We start from the raw sequence: 16272 nt of genomic DNA, 5'->3' as shown, positions 1-16272 counted from the left end.
TACGTTTTATGTCACATGCAGATTTGTATCCTACTTTTGCAGGGGTGAGCACCCAAAATAAATCTGTGTTGCTTTGAATGTATTTTAGAGGTATAGCGTTCACAGCCTGTGTTACCGTTATCAAATTCAGTAGAAGGAAGATGGGGGGCAACATTATAGTTACGTAGTTTTTTAGGTGCCATTGGCTCAGGTGCATCCTACTGTTGGGCTCCCTGCTTTTTGCCCCACTGATTTCAACGCTCTTCGGCCACCTCTGCCTGAAAGAGACAGCTGCCAGAAACCTGGGAGACCTGCTGCCAGTATAGCACAGGGGTCACCCAAACCCATGGGCACACATATCCCAACAGAGGCATTCCATTTCTGCGCTGCCCACATTAATTTAACAACAGCAACAAATAAAAGGTTGCAACTTGCACTTGGTTTTTGGGGTGTGTGTGAGTCCACGGCAGTTTCTCCGGTTCACAAATGTGTCCTGTGCCCTCAAACGGAGGGTCTGTCTCAGTATGAGGCAGTTCCCCTATGTCCCTGGCTGCCTTTAAAGGTCAGAAATTCAGCAGGTGCTCTTTCCTGCATCGCTGAAAGCGTGCTTCCAGGTGACATTTCACCTGTCATGGAGCTATTAAGGCATGAGGTTCCTGTCAGGAAAAAAACCAGGCAAATCACTTGCATTGTGGCAGCAGCTGCTGCTGCTTTTACATGGGTTCTTTTTTATTATTCTGCTTGGTCAGGGACAGGAAATAAGAGGAAGGTTCACACAACCACCAGAGGAAGACTTAGCAACCGTCAGTAGGTGTTTGGTAGGCTGTGGCCCACGCTGGTATATGTATGTGTTGTGTTTCTCTGGATCCGGCCTAGCACAGCCTCTTGACAACAAGGGCCACACGCTCCGTTGCCAAGCAACCACCACTTAAGGACAGCATCCCATAAGCCTTTTGCGGCCTGAAGCCACTGTTGAAGACGAGACAAAACTATCTTGCCGCTTGGAGATTGCGGGTGCGAGCAACGTTTTTTTTAAAACAAGTTATCCACGCTTCACCTTAAGGTCCCAGAGAGAGCTACAGCAATTTAAAACATTACAAATAGTTTAAAAGAAAATTTTACAAAATAAGAATTGCTGTGGGAACCAGCGCCGGCCCCCATGGGCCCTGGTATGCCTGAACCTATCCAGGTCTCATTTGGGGCCTGTTTGCTGTGGCCTCTATCATCTGCCGCTCTTTGTGTAGTAATCGGGGGCTGGGGCTGGGTTTGTAGGGGCCAGAGACTTTGGCTGCTGGGCCCCAAATCTGCGCCTCAGTTCCCCCACCAAGCCCCACTGAGCCTTGACACAGCAAGTCCTGCCTTAAGTGACAGGGACGCTTCTCAGGGAGTGCACACACCCCTGGAGTCTTTCTCGCCACTTGGAGATTGGGGTGCATGAAACAGTATTACCTCTCATTCCTGTCCCGTCCCGTCCCCGTCTTCTTTAAAAACAAAAAAATTAAATTCATTCTCAACATTTGTGAGCCTTTGTGGGTATTATGGATCCCACCCTCTGCCTGAAATCCAGCATTAAACCTTGAAAGCTGCCAGATGAAGGGGAAATTGCAGGGGTGCGTGTGTGCCGTGACTCAGGTGGACCCCAACCGGGGAAGAAAGAACAGCTCCTGCCTTCAGATGCAGGACTGAACTGTGCACAATTCACCGGAGCAGAGTTTATGAAACTTAAAAACGTTGCTGAATGACACAATCTGGGGGTGGGGCTCTGGAACACTTGACACGTTTGGGAACATTTGTTCAGACACCGCAGGTGTTCGGCAAAGCCTGTTTCAGAACAGAATATTGTTATTTTAAAATTGGAAGAGAAAGGCGATCAAAAGGGTTGTTTTTCCTCTCTCCCCTCCCTTCCCACGAAAGCTCCTATGATTCCATTTAAGCATTGGAGGTCGCCAAAGTACAACCTGGCACCAAAGGATAGGATTTGAAGGCTGAGCAAACTGAACAGAGGGAATCGTCTGGTTGGGAAAGGTCCAAAAATAGAGTCCCCATGGCCCTCGGCAGCTGTTTCCCTTCCCTCCCCACAGGTCAATTTGTGCAGCCCTGAGCACAAGCTGGAACCAAGTCTACAGATGCCGTGTTGCGACAGTGCATTCTGCTAGACCCCATGGAGGAGTTGCTTGCACAATTCTCCTTGCAGCAAGGGTTTGGGTCTTCAGTCACATCCATTATTTTTAAGGGGACTTCTCAAGAGTAGGCATTACACTGGATACAATCCTAAATAAATAACAACAGGTGGTATTCAACAAGTTTTGAGTAATGTACTGAAATGATCCATTAACTCCAATGGGTCTACTTTGTAAAATTAAGCAGAATAGCACCCCAGGAAACAAAATAAATGGTGGATTAAAGCATTGCTTTTTCTTTGCATTACACAACTCAGTCAAAAGCTGCATCAAGTGGATTAGTAGTGCCACCTGGTGATTAGGCCCGTTTATGACAGGCTGACTTCTCCCATGGGCCAGAACTCCACAACTTCCCCTTCCTTTTACAAACACCAAGTTTTCCAGCCTGCCTTCATGTGCAAAGTCACAGGTCAATTCTCCCAGCAGACAAGGATTGGTGCTAACCTGTAAGGTGCGTTTTTTAAAGCTTCTATTTTTTCTTTCTTTTGTAAAATCAAGCAAGATTCTAGTCCTCATAGTGCCAGAGAGCCATTTGACAGCAGGTAGCAGCTGGCAACAGCCCCCAGAGACAAGGAGCGGACCTTTGGGCTTTTACTCTTATTACAAACCACCACTTCTCCTGCCACCCATGTGCAGCACCTCTGCCATCTCCACAGCAGAGTTGGAAGAGAAAGGGAAATGGGCTGGCATAGCAGCGCATCCCAAACTTCTGATGGCCGCAGCACCCTCTGCTACACCAGGAGGTATCTGAAGGTAAGGATGAGAGAAATCTCTGACTTGCTTGATGTTTTAATGCAGACCACTGGTTCCAAGTCCCATGAAAAATTCTTGGCAGGACTGGTCAGAGGACAAGGAGCAAAGAAAGCTTTGATACTATCAAAGTGGATAGTATCAGCCCCGGGGTGTGTGGGGTGGGAGGTACCTAAGTAGGTGCTAAGGCACAGGGTGGTGATGGTGGGTGTGCTGAATCAACTTTATAGTTAGAGGTACTGTACCATATTTTTCTGTGTATAAGACTAGGGTGTTTTTTTACCAAAAAAAAGAGGTTTAAAATTGGGGCTCGTCTTATAAACGGGTGGTGCTGTCTTAATTTGGAGTCCCCCAAAATAGTGGGAATCTTATACATGGAAACATATGGTAAACAGTTCTAACTGGATTTTGAATCAATGTACAATTGATGGGTTAAGGTCTTGAATTGCATTGTGTTCTTATTTTCCTTCGTGGGTTGTGCAAACCGCTATTCTGAATGCTTTTTCTAGGATGGGGGCACTAGGGATGAGTTTATGGAACCAAAAAAGCCATGGCTTGGGGGGGGGGAGTGGGAACCACTGCCGCAGAACAGGATACTGAACTACATGGGCCTACATGCAGCAGTCAGGTGCTTTCTCGTGCTTTTGTACAGACTCCCTTAAAAGAAAAGGCAGCATCCAGCTGCAGTGAGGGCCCAGGGGAATGAGCACCAGTGAAAGCAAAGGAAGTGATTCCCCAAACCCCTTAAAGCAGTAGGTTTGCAGGGGTGTTCTGTGATGAGATCACTCGTTCAAGAAAAAGGACCCAGGCTACACAACATATGCCAACCTTAATTTATTGGATCAAATGATCAACCCTGTTTATTTGATACACTAGTAAGAGGGAAAGGTAGAACTATAGTTGAGGACTGGGAGAAATGGTAAATTTTTAATCCTGGGGTAGCCAATATGGTGCCCTCCTGATACTGCTGGAGGATCCCTCCCTCCCCCCGCCAAACTCTGCTCAGAGCCAACCAGTGTGGCCAATGGTGAAGGATGGAGGCTGCAAGCTCCGCAACACTGCACTGTATTAGCAGAGGAACAGGGTATTATCACCTGCTCCAGGTTAGGAACCCCGTTTCAAAACCAAGAAAGGGGTTATGAGCAGGGCAGATGGGTGGTGCTGATGGTAGAGATTAAGAAGCAGTACTGGAAGGGGAAAGGAGACCTGGGATGGAGATGGAAAAAGATGACAAAAAACAATGGATCAATAGGGACCTCTGGGGATTCCCCTCAATGGCCTAAGCTCAGACCATTGAGTTGGCAATGCATTCTTTCAGACAGCAAAGAGGCATATGTGTGTATGTCATGTTCCTGACTACTTCCCCCATAAAAAACAATTCCCTCCACTCAGTAATCAAGGGGGAAGAACCTTGCCTAGTACCCCCCCGACATGCTAACTTCTCTTGTATGTGGAAGCATTTAGTTCACCCCCCAACACAGGGGAGCACCCACCCCATTGCAGTCTGATGGGATGCCACCCAGCCACAGGTTGGGCATCCCAATGAGAACACAAGGCCCAAAGCTTTGTAGCTGTTAACAGATGGGTGGCAGGCAGAAATTCAACCTGTGCAGCTTCTCCCAGGAATGAGAGGCCACAGCAAAGAAGGAGGGGGAAGCAGCCCAGGTGGAATGTATGTCTGTTGTGAAACTACTAAAGGCACAGAGCTCCTGTGAAGGGAAATGAGGTGGCAGCACAGGGTGTGAGGAGTAAGTTGGCTATGTGCATACTCTGAGAAGATTCCTATGTTTTATGAGCAGCAGAGAAGGAGATACCTAGCAGAGAAGTCTGCTGGGTAAGGATTCCCCTATCCCCCAAAGTTCTTTGACAGGAGACTTCTCAGGGTCTGAATCTGCCAGCTATTGTTGTAGAACAAGGACATCCAGAAACCTGACTTTATATAAAGCATCAGATCATAACCAGATCTGGAGCACATGTCATGCCCTGTGAGTTGCCTGGCAGGAAACCAGAAGCCCTACTCAGAACTGAACCCTCCCCCAGGCAAACAGGAGCCATCCACCATTTAAAAATAGTAATACCAAAGAAAACTCTCTGTGGCTGACTACATTTAGCTTCAGAAGGTCACTCGATTTCAAAAGTTATGTTTATGAGACGGGGGGGATGGGGGAGAGGCTTGCAAAATCAGGAAAAGGAACTAACAGCGCCAAATATCAAGGCATAGCATAGAACAGCCCTTAATAATTCTCATGGCGTGTAGATACTCCAACTTCCATCATGCTCAGTGTGGCCATGCTGGCTGCAGACTGATGGGAGCCGGGGTCTAGGACATCTGGAGGGGGACCAAGTTGAGGAAACGCAGACATTAAAGCTCTGCTTGTTAATGGAGTGGTGAAGCCTAAAAAAATAGGAGCCACAGCTTGATAGGAATAGCAGAAGCCCGTTTACTGGGCATGTGCTTACTCCTCGGTCCAAACATGGCCCCAGGTCCACAGCCGTTCTACCTCGTTTCCCCAGACCTTCCTTCCTTGCCAAGGGGCACCGAGGCACCATGCCACGAGGCAGCCCATCACTAGATTTATGCACAAGGACAGACCTTCACTTTTCACCTCCTGCTCAAGAGTAGAAGAGGCTGGGTGTGGCAGGGCATAGCATAGCTCCAATCCCTTCCCCAGTGGCTCCAATGTCAGAGCATTGAAAGATGCATTCCCAGTTCACAGGGAGTAGCCCAGGATGAATTAAAAAGAGCAGGTGAGTGGGTGGGATTTGTGGGGAGAGGTATTGTGGAGTGGGAAGGGCAGAGGAGGGGCAAGCCAGGGGCAGGATACAGCTTGAGGACCATCTGCATAGGAGGGTTGTAATACGGTGGCCCAGAGGAGTGAGGAAGGTTGGTCACGAAGTTGCTGTCCCCCACATAAAATTGAGTGCAAATTAGATGTCCCCCAAAGCGCCAACAGGCCCAAGTCCCCACGTACCAAGGAGCCCATGCTACGCAAATGGCCACCGGCTGCCTAAGGCTGCCAAAGTCGCAGACACCTCATGCCGGCCTCTGGAAGTGGAACACGTAGAAAGAGGAAGCCCTGTGACATTTGGCCTGCTCCACAGACACCAGCTAATTGCCGCCGCCCCCTCCCGCCCTTCAAGGCTTCAGCTTCAGCCACGGGAAGACAATGGTAAGGATGGAGATGACGGAAGACGTCAAGCCGCAGAGCCCCACGAACCCTGGGTTGGTCTTGTACAGGCCCAACTTGTCCATGGGGATAAAAATGTCGCAGGCATTTTTCGCCAGGTCCAGGAGCAGAGGGGGGTTGTCCCTCAGCACGTGACACAGGAGGCGGACCTGCAGCTTCAGCCTCAAGATCAGCTGCTGGAGCCGGTGGTCTTCCCCCACTCTGGGGCTGTCTCCACTACCACCTCGCTGGCACTTCCCGTTCGCCTCATGCTCCATCAGCAGCCGGATCTCATAGGCGTCCCTGCTCAGGTTCATGATCAGTGCAAAAAGGTAATACCTGGAAAAAAGGAAAGGGTTGGGGAGAAAGAAAAGTCCGTAACTTCTATCAACAGATATCAGCTGTGACAGTCGTCTTACACAGTGTCTTTATTTGCAGTCAGCAGACCGCTGCAACATTTTATGCCCATCAATAGTGTTAATAAAAGCACACATTCATACAACTAAAAAAAACCTCACCTGAAAGACCGCTGGCTCCATTTCTCCTGGTCCATGTGCGGGACGAGACCTGATTTCCCTGCCCACAGGATGTTGTCACAGGCAAAATACATGGCTCTGTTTAGATGGCTGACAGTGATGCAGAAGCGAAGGACCATGTCTGACAGGTGGATGGCCCGTTTGGCTGCCTCCAGGGCATCTGAAGAATTCCCCAGCCTGAACACTGGAAAGGAATCCCAAGTTAAAGTGCTCGTTCCACATTGGTCTCACTTCCGCAGCTCTTCAAAGAAGAAGCTCCAAACTGCAATCAGATTTGGTGTCAACTGGCTGTCAGAATGCATCCTTAGACAGAATGTGTTTGCCTTAGGAGTGGCAGGAGATAGGGTCAGATAGACCAAGGGGATTTTCAAAAGGCCAGGGTCTAGGACAGCTTTGCTAACTGAGGATAACACAGCAGCTATGAGACAGGGAAGCTAGGAATCATTAGATCCCTGGTTTGAATTTTACTGCTATGACCTCATTAGACTGGGTAGGCCATTCTCAGCACCAATAAACTCCTGCCATGTGAGGGGAGGATCCTTACAGCAACCTTGCAAGGTAGGCCTAATATAGGTCTACCTTATAGGACAGCTGTAAGGATCACAAGGTTGCATAATGCTGTACAAGTTACTATCCAACAAATAGGTTTTCCTATCCTACATGGCTGCACATAACCAATTGTGGCAAAAACCAAAATCACCATCTTCGTTTAGTTACCTGGGGGAAGGTTCCTACTTTCCAGAGTGGACCAGGCAACTGGCCTCTTACAAGCCTGGACTAACAGAGCTCAGACACAAACTTTATGGGAAGCCTTGAGAAACCTGTGTTATCAGTCTAGGTCGGGGGTCAGCAACAATGCGGCTCCGGAGCCGCATGCGGCTCTCTGACAGGTCTCCCGCGGCTCCGGCACGCCCCCTTTCAATGCCCTTTCAATAATAATTAAATGGTTATCGGCAAAAAAAAGGGCCAAAAAAAACCATGAATAATCCGCATCAACGTTGAACAGCTGGGCAGTCTTTCTCAGCCCTCTCGGGGTTCCCGAGGACAGACCCAAGATTGATGTCCACCTTGACCACTCCCAGAGAGAGGAAGCGACTTCTTCACACCAATAAGCGTGTGGGGAGGGCTGAGCTTTTACCACCTCGGCGTGCCAATTGGCAGGACAGATCGCCCGCCTTGGCGCATAGGCTCGGAGCCGGGGCCTTACCGCCAAGGTAGCCACTGAGGATGAAGGCGGGAGGCGGGCACGGGAGAGCGATGCTTCGTCCGGCCAATGAGCCGCCGGGATGCCTGTTCCTGTTTGAGGGGAACATGCCAATGAGGGTGGCGTTAGGGCAGGGAGAAGAAGGAGCTGGGCTTTGCGAGTTATCGAGAGAGAGAGAGAGAAAAGTCGGGATAATAAAGGCGGCGGGAGGTGGCGGCGGCGATTGGAGCGGCCCCTGTTCTGAGCGGCCCCTGTCGGGCGGAATCCTTTTCAAAGCGGCCGCACGGAGGGCGGAGCAGGCGGGCCAGGCGTCGCCGTGACGGGAGGGTGGTGATGGTCGCCGACAGGATGAAGTAGAGCTGCTTTGGGGCGGCGGCGGCGAAAACGTCCGGGCTGCTTCTGAAACCTCCGCCAACCGGTGCTTCGCCAGCGCTCGCTGCGGGCGGTGTACATGCTCAAGACGGCCCCAAGGGCGGCTTGGGGGCCCGGAGCCCCGAGGTCGGCGCGCTGCAGTGCCTGGCGTGATTCCCCCCCCAAACCTGTTTTTTGCTTTTTTGCTTTTTGCCTTGCTCTCCCACCCCCCTCTCTTTTTCTTCCTCCCCTCCTTTTTTAATCCAAGGGGAGAAATCCCATTTTTAAAGCAAACAAACAAACGAAAAACAAACAAACACCCCCCACAGCTGCTGCAGCCACTCTATTTGAATTTTTATTATTACCCTTTTCTCCCTCTATCCCCCCTTTTTCTTTTCTCTTCCCCTTTTGTTTTTGTTTTCAAAAAAAGGAAAAAGAAGAAAAAGATTTTCCCCCTTTATTTTTATTTTTTAAACTACTACATATTTTTAATAGATATTCTCCCCACCCCACCCCACCCCCAATTTATATTTTTCCACCCCACTTTTCCATTCCCCCCTTTTTTTTCTTTATTAGTTCGCTTGCCAACCTATCTTAGAGGGGGAAGCCCTCTCTCCCACCCACCACACCCCCCAAAAAACAACTTTGAGCTGAACCCCAAAAAACGGGGGTAGATCACTGCTGAAAGTAGATCACAGTTTCTTGGGAGTTGGCCACCCCTGGTATAAGACATGTAACTAGAATAAAAATTTTAAAAAACCAAGCAAATAATTGTAATAACTACTGTAATAAAGCACTGCTATAATTATATATAATTTCCCTAAAATTTTGGTTTCATTCGCCTTTCCATGCTGAAATGTCACAACCTGAACAACCATGACTTGCCCCCCCCTCGTTTTGATCCAGGGTACGCCCCTGAGTCAATGCAAAAAAGTAATAACTTATTCTTGTTGTTTTTACTAATTATACTTTGCATTGGCTCCTATACGTTATTTATTATTATTGCATTAAGGTAACAAACAATATATGCAGCATTATATTTGTTTTAAATGTCGCAATGGTTTTGCGGCTCCCAGTTGTTGTTTTTTCCCTTTGGAAATGGGTCCAAGTGGCTCTTTGTGTCTTAAAGGTTGCAGACCCCTGGTCTAGGTTCTCTATCTGTAAAATGGGAACAACCTTAAACAGTAAGGTGTGCTGAAAAGCAGTTCCTAAGGGAGCTGCTACATGGGGAGAGACTTGGTGCCTCTGAGGCTTACTGGAGGCAGTCTGGCTGAACTATGTGGGTGACCAGAGGCTAGATGGGTGGCGCTTAAATTATGATCTAGGAGGGCTGCTCTCCTGTATAGTGGTACCTCGGTTTTCAAGCATTTCGGAAGTTGGATGTTTCGACTTTCAAACGCCGAAAACCCAGAAGTAAGTGCTTTGGTTTTTGAACACTTTTCAGAAGCCGAATATGCCACTCGGCTTCCATATTGAGTTTTCCGGACATAAATGCTTCAGGAAATGCATGCTTCGGTTTTCGAATGTTTCGGAAGTCAAACAGTCTTCGAAACAGAGGTTCCACTGTACTTATGAAGCATTTTATAAATTCAAAAAAGGGCAAAATGATGCAAAAACAATTTAGCATGAATAAACGAAGCCTGCCCTTTTTTATACCATAGGTCAGTGGTGGCCAAACTTGACCCTCCAGCTGTTTTAGGACTACAACTCCCATCATCCCTAGCTAACAGGCTCAGTGGCCAGGGATGATGGGAACTGTAGTCCCCAAACAGCTGGAGGGCCAAGTTTGGCCACCACTGCCCTAGGTCCACCAGATCCTGGAGTGGAACTGGGTGTGCTGAGAGCAGCTGACTGATTGCTGGAGGGGACATAGCTGTGGGAAGCCTGAGGCGGCTATGAGACATTAGTGCCTGCATGTAAGCCCTAGAGTGAGGAACTGGGGCTAAGTCAGAAAGTCCTTCTTCACACAGAACATAGCTGAACCATGGAACTCACTCCCACAGGTGGCTACCAACTCAGATGGCTTTAAAAGAAGATCCAACAAAATCACGGAGAAGGCTGCCAGCTGCGATGACTATGCTGCTCCTCTGCAGTTGGCAGCAGCAGCAAAGCTTCTGAATACCTGTTGCTGGAAGCCACAGGAGGGGAGAAGACTCTTCAAGTCCTGCTTGCAGGTTTCTCACAGGCAGCTGGTTGGCTGCTGTGAGAACAGGATGCTGGACTAGATGGGCCACTGACCTGATCCAGTAGGATCTTCTCATGCTCTTAAGTCAGCAGGTTCAGGAGTACCCTCTTTTCTGTGAGGTTTTGGGGTGGTCAGTGGGTTTGCTTGGGTCGTGGGTGAGAGCCAGGAGGCTTGAGTGGTGCTGAGTGTGGGGAGGTGTGTTAAAGGAGGGACTAACATCAGTACTCAGTTACAGTACTAATATCCAAATATATATTTGCATTGCATTTGCGTCGGTGCTTTTACTGTATGTTTGTAAAATGTTTTTTGTAAAAAAATCTGCCATGCACTGCATAGCTGTATACAGTGGTACCTCTGGTTACGAACGGGAGCCGTTCCGGAGCCCCATTCGTAACCCGTGACATCCGTATCATGAAGCGCCGTGTCTGCACATGTGCACGACATGATTCGGCACTTCTGAGCACGACATCATTTGATGTGTCTGCGCATGCGCGAACCCAGAAGTAACGTGTTCTGTTACTTCCGGGTCGCCACGGTGCGTCACCCGAAGTACGCATCCCGCAGCGTACGCGACACGAGGTATGACTCTACTAAGTGCTACAGAAATTTCCTCAAATAAATAAAAATGAATCCCTCCCCAACCCTCTCAGGTCCCAGTCAACCCCTCTTGCACTCACACTTGCGCCCCAAGCTCATGTGAGCCTCCAGCTGCTTGATCCTAGCAATGAAATCAGGGCTGGCGCCATACTTCTGAAGTGAGTAGCCAAGGAGAGTGCAGGCATACTGGGCAGCCCTAGGAGGAAAGATACAAACAGTGGAAAGAGGTTAGCCTGGTAGAGAAGATACTTGAGACCCCAATGAAAGAGCCCTATTGCAATGGCTGGCAGCACAAGGCAAAAAGCTAAAGCAAAAAGGAGGGGAGGTATATACTTGTACTGCGTAAGTGGGTCCATGAGAGCCTCTTGGAATAATTAAATATATAGATATATACAGAAGGGTTTTCTCCCCCCCCCCCTTTTTAAAAAGATTTTATTATTATTAATTGACTTCCAAGGGTATCATACACAATCTGAAGTACATGTACAAAAAAGGTAAAACTAATAATAATAATCTTAAATAATTATATCCTTAAATATTTATTTAAACTTGTACTTGTACATGCTCTTTTCTTATACTTTCTAACTAAACAAAAATAAACCCAAGTAAAAATCCAATAAACTAAATTATATCAAAACAGAATTCCCGTCATTTCCCAATGTAAGTTACATTTACAACATTGAATGTACTTATACTTCTTACCTTACTCTTACTATATATTCTAATACTTTCTTATAACATATTGTACCATTTTTCCTTATTTAATAATATTTATATATAATATTTAATTTACACAAGGGTCATTCATCACTGCCATAGATGTTATGTTGTTGTTATATTTTTGTAGGTTATTTCTTGAACATATCTCATTTTTGCGCGAATGATTGTTTTGCATTTCCTCTTAATCTATTTGTCAATTGAGCCATTTCTGCGTAATCTAATAACTTACTCTGCCATTCCCTTACTGTTGGTACTTTCCCCCCTTTCCAGTTTGATGCAATTAATAACCAGGCAGCGGCTGCCGCGTATAAAAAGATTTCTCTTATGTTTTTTGGGATATCACTGCCTAGAATTCCAAGCAGAAATGCTTCTGGCTTCTTTGAGAATGTTAACTTAAAGATCTTTTTCATCTCATCATAAATGAGGTTCTAGAACACTTTAATTTTTCGGCATGTCCACCACATATGGTACATATCTCCTTTTGTTTCTCCACACCACCAACATTTGTCCAAAATACTTTTATACATCTTGGAGAGTTTTGATGGTGTAAGGTACCATCTGAACTGCATTTTCATCATATTTTCTTTAATTGTGTAACATGCCGTAAAATTCATGTTAGTTTTCCAAAGGGTTTCCCATTCACTCATCATGATGGTGCGTCCAATGTTTTGCGCCCATTTAATCATTACCACCTTCACCTCCTTCACCACCTTCACATTCTGGAAATGATTTTGGTATTGTTATTTTTAACAATTCTTTTTCTAATTTTGAGGGCTCATTGTTGAATCCATTTTTTTTTTGTCTTGCTTGAATATCTCAAAGAGCTGGTGATATTCTAGCCATCCTGATAATTGATCTTTTATTTCTTCATATCTCTTAATTTTATTTGGTTACCATCTTGTATTAATAATGAATTATAAGTCAGCCAATTTCCTTTCATATTTTTCTTTTTAAACGCCTATACAGGAGGGTTTTCAAATTAGGATATGTCACATAAATATCCATGTACTGTATTCAACATTCTCCAACTTGATGCCCTCCAGATGTTCTGAACTACAGCTGCTCCCATTAGCCTCAGCCAGCGCAGTCTATGGTCAGGGATGAAGGAAGTGGTAACCCAAAATATCTGGAGGGCAGTGGATGCCAATACAAGGGTTGCTTAAGACCCCCAATCACACACTGCCAGGCCAAACAGAGTGCAACCGACATATTCTCAAGTTCCGGCAAGCCTCTGAGAGGGAAGGGAGAAACCACACCGAGTGCTTGTTATGTCCTTGAAGTTTGAACTTTGGAGCTCTTGCCCAACCTAAGGGTATGCAGTAAGATGTGAGAGGAGTGAAGGAGTTATTGCATCACCATACATTCCTGCTGCTACTGTATCATGAACAGAAACAAAAACATTCTGTGGACAGACCCTTTCTCTACAAGTAGAATCATTTTGCAAAGGGGATCTTAACAAATTAACTGTACAATCCTGAAGTTTAAGAAAAGCCTCCTTAGCTCAGCAGTCTTCCCAGCTGGGAAAAGCAAAAGCAGCCTGAGAAACATTAAGGTGCACGACTTACAAATGGATTGTGGAGGGGGGGGGGGAGTTTGGGAACCGCTAACCCAACAATTGCTACTGGCCAGTAGAAGAAAACTGAACAACCTGAGATTTTTAGTGCAGCTGTGATGGGGAGAGGGGAGTGTGTCAGCCCAAAGCAAAAAGTAGCAGGAAAGAGAAATATGTTTGTGGTTTTTTTTAATTTAAAGTTTATTTCCATCAAAAAGAGGGTGTGCTTTCCCTGAGTTTGCAAACTTTTTTTTTAAAGCTCTGCTAATGCCAATGAGATAAAGTTCATCATCTTTAGTCCCATAATGCAGAGGACAGGGTGTGGCTGAGAGTGTGTGAAGTAAACCACCACCTGCAAAGGAACCATTTTGATAGGGGTGGTTAAGAGTAGCGTATTACACAACACTGCAGTCCAGCATAGTTATCCTGGCTTTGGGAAGGAGGGGTTATGGAAATGCAGGGGGAAGCAACTGAGAAGTAGATTGCACTGCTGGTACAATTAATTAAGGGCAGGGGGAGATGAAGGGACACACTGAAAGAACCGAGAGTGTCAGTGGTGAGTGGGAAGGAATTATCTGGCCACCACGGAGAAACAAGGGAGGAGCAAACCTGCAGTACAAGTCTTTCAGAGAACAAGCGTGCCAGGTCACTTCACTGCTCAGTCAACAGATCTACCAAAAAGGCTACACGTGTTCTCTGATACCAATTATCTTTGTCTGGAGCATTCACTTTGTCCCCGCTCCTGGAAAAATCCCCTCTTATTTCTTTCTTTAAAAAAAAGCAATAAAAATCCATTTAAAAGGCATATAGTCAAAAAGTAGCCAGATGACAAATCAGGACCTACTGTCACACAATGTGGGGAGGATTTCTGACCTACAGCTGTTATAACAAGGAAAACAACAGAATGAACCATGTGCTCCAAATGATGCTACTGAAATGAGGAAATTGCATGCGTGCAAAGGTAAACTGAAGCATATTAGTGTGTGGAAGGACTACTTGGAAGCAGCTACTTGGAAGCAGCAGCCTGGATTCTTCTAGCCCAGAGATGGAAAGAAGGCACAATTCTGGCCAAGGAAGAGTGGCAGCTAAAATTGATGAACTATGCTGAAATGACAAAACTTACAGGAAGAATTAGAAACTAGGAAGAGGCAGATTTTAATAAAGAATAGGGAAAGTTTGTAACTTATTTGAAAAATTATTGTAAACAGTTACATTCATCGGTAGGTTTGACAGAAAACTTGTAGTAAAAATTTGAACTATGGGTTGGCAAAGGATTTATAAAACAGTGTTATGGAAGAGATGCAGAGAGAAAATCATTATATGAGTATCCACAAAGGGGGAGGGGAGGGAAGTCAAAGGGGATTTTATGCTTTTATTGTGTTTATTTTTCTTTTGCTTATTGTATGTAAAATTGAAAATGCAAATGTATTTTCTTTTCATTTTTTAAAAAAGGAAGTCTAATAATAATCAATAAGAAGCCAGCATGCTGTAGTGGTTCGAGTATAGGGTTAGGACCTGGGGGAGACCAGGGTTCAAATTCTCACTCAAATCCTCACTCTGGGTGATCTTGGGCCAGTCACTGCCTCTCAGCCAAACCTACTTTCCAGGCTTGCTGTGGGGATTAATTGAAGATTAACTGAGGAGGAGGAGAATAATGTTGCACCAACTTAAACTCCTTTGAGGGAAAAAGGTAGGATATAAATATGACAAAGAAATAAAAAACAAAGTCTTCTCTCTCTCTCTCTCTTTTACACCTGGTACCACAGGTTGGTGGCTCTACTAAGAAGTCTCAAACTCACCCCCCCCCCAAATAACCTGACATTGACATTTGAGAGGTTGTATAGCTTTAATGCACACCTTATTGTTTTATGATTGTGAGTTGTCTTAAATTGTTTTTAATACTGAGTTTTAGTTTGCTTACTTTTTTATCTTATTGGCTACTGCATTTACATCCTACCTTTTTCTCCAAGGAGTTCTCAAGGGGGGGGGACACAAAGTTCTCCTCCCGCTCCTTGTTACCCTCACAGCAACCTTGTGAGGCAATTAGGCAGAGAGAGAGAAAAGAGAGAGAGAGAGAGAGAGAGAGAGAGAGAGAGAGAGAGACTGCCCAATAGTCGTGGCCGAGGTGGTGTGTGTGTGTGTGTTGAACTCTGATCTTTCCTGGGTCCTCGTCCGACACTTCTAATCACTACCCGACACCCTGGCCCACCTTGGGATGAAAGGAGGGTGGTTAAAGAACCAATAATGATAAATGATAAACCAATAGAAACAACAACAAAATAACAATGACTAAAGAAATGTAAAATATTTAAGAATACAGTAATAACAGTAACCTAGTAACAACATAGTATTAATAATGTGGTCATGAAACACGAACATTACACTCCCCTTCCCCAAAACGAAAGGCGCCTCTAGAGATGGCTGTCCCCTGCTGCCTCTCCCTCCCCGCCCTCCGCCACACCTGAAGACCCGCTCCTTGGCTTGGCTCTGGGCGCTGAATCGCACCCAGGAATCCATTGCAGCAGCAACAGCAGCAGCCTCTCCTCGGCGAAGGCAGCACCGCCCCCCCCCCGGCACGTCCCCTCGGCCGCGGGCAAATGAAATCGCAGTCACTTCCGGGGGCAGTACGGCAGCGCCCGAGGGACAAATTTAAACACGGAAGGCTTTGTTATCGATGCGGGGGGGGTTTGCTTTTTTCTTTTAACTGGCTCGCTCTGAATCGTTCCTCTGCCCGTCCCCCTCTTAAAGGCGATTGGGGGAAATCCCGACGCTTTCCATGGTTCGCACGGTTCTCATTGGCTGATCCTAAGAGGCTAGGTCGGCCTTCTCTTTACCGACCCAAGCTGGGCAGCCATTCGTCGGCCTCCCGGCTACTCTCCGCTGAGATGTTCACGACGGCGATTGGAGGAAGCCCCTCCGAATACCCCCGCCTCCTAGCTTGGGGGCTTTGCATTTCCATTGGCTGAGTCCTCAGCTCAGGCACCTCCCCCGCTCCGGCCGAGCTATAATTCGTCGGCCCCTCCTGCTCCATCCTCCGCCTCCGCTCCTGAG

At 46.6% G+C, this 16272-nt stretch overlaps 1 protein-coding gene across 1 annotated transcript; it reads right to left on the bottom strand.

Annotated features, from left to right (window-relative positions):
- Window positions 1-3728: 3728 nt before the first annotated feature.
- Window positions 3729-15791, bottom strand: PEX11B (peroxisomal biogenesis factor 11 beta). The gene is made up of 4 exons (XM_033174699.1): window positions 15683-15791; window positions 11030-11145; window positions 6595-6796; window positions 3729-6415 (listed from the first exon to the last, which is right to left on the bottom strand). Exons 1-4 carry the CDS (start codon window positions 15736-15738, stop codon window positions 6046-6048), a joined length of 744 nt encoding a protein of 247 aa, XP_033030590.1. The 5' UTR covers window positions 15739-15791; the 3' UTR covers window positions 3729-6045.
- Between the last annotated feature and the right edge of the window lie 481 nt (window positions 15792-16272).

Source organism: Lacerta agilis, chromosome 17 (assembly GCF_009819535.1).
Source record: "Lacerta agilis isolate rLacAgi1 chromosome 17, rLacAgi1.pri, whole genome shotgun sequence".
NCBI classification, from domain to species: Eukaryota; Metazoa; Chordata; class Lepidosauria; order Squamata; family Lacertidae; genus Lacerta; species Lacerta agilis.
Note: the sequence above shows the minus strand (reverse complement) of the source record. Positions and strands in the feature narration are given on the sequence as shown.

What these genes read in the sequence shown, in the direction of transcription:
- PEX11B (XM_033174699.1), bottom strand. Translation starts at nt 15,738, where the DNA reads ATGGATTCCTGGGTGCGATTCAGCGCCCAGAGCCAAGCCAAGGAGCGG. An exon ending in GCCAAGGAGCGGGTCTTCAG is followed by an intron (nt 11,146 to 15,682) that starts GTGTGGCGGAGG and finishes CTTTCCTCCTAG; the next exon opens with GGCTGCCCAGTATGCCTGCA. An exon ending in TGGAGCCAGCGGTCTTTCAG is followed by an intron (nt 6,416 to 6,594) that starts GTGAGGTTTTTT and finishes CCTTTTTTCCAG; the next exon opens with GTATTACCTTTTTGCACTGA.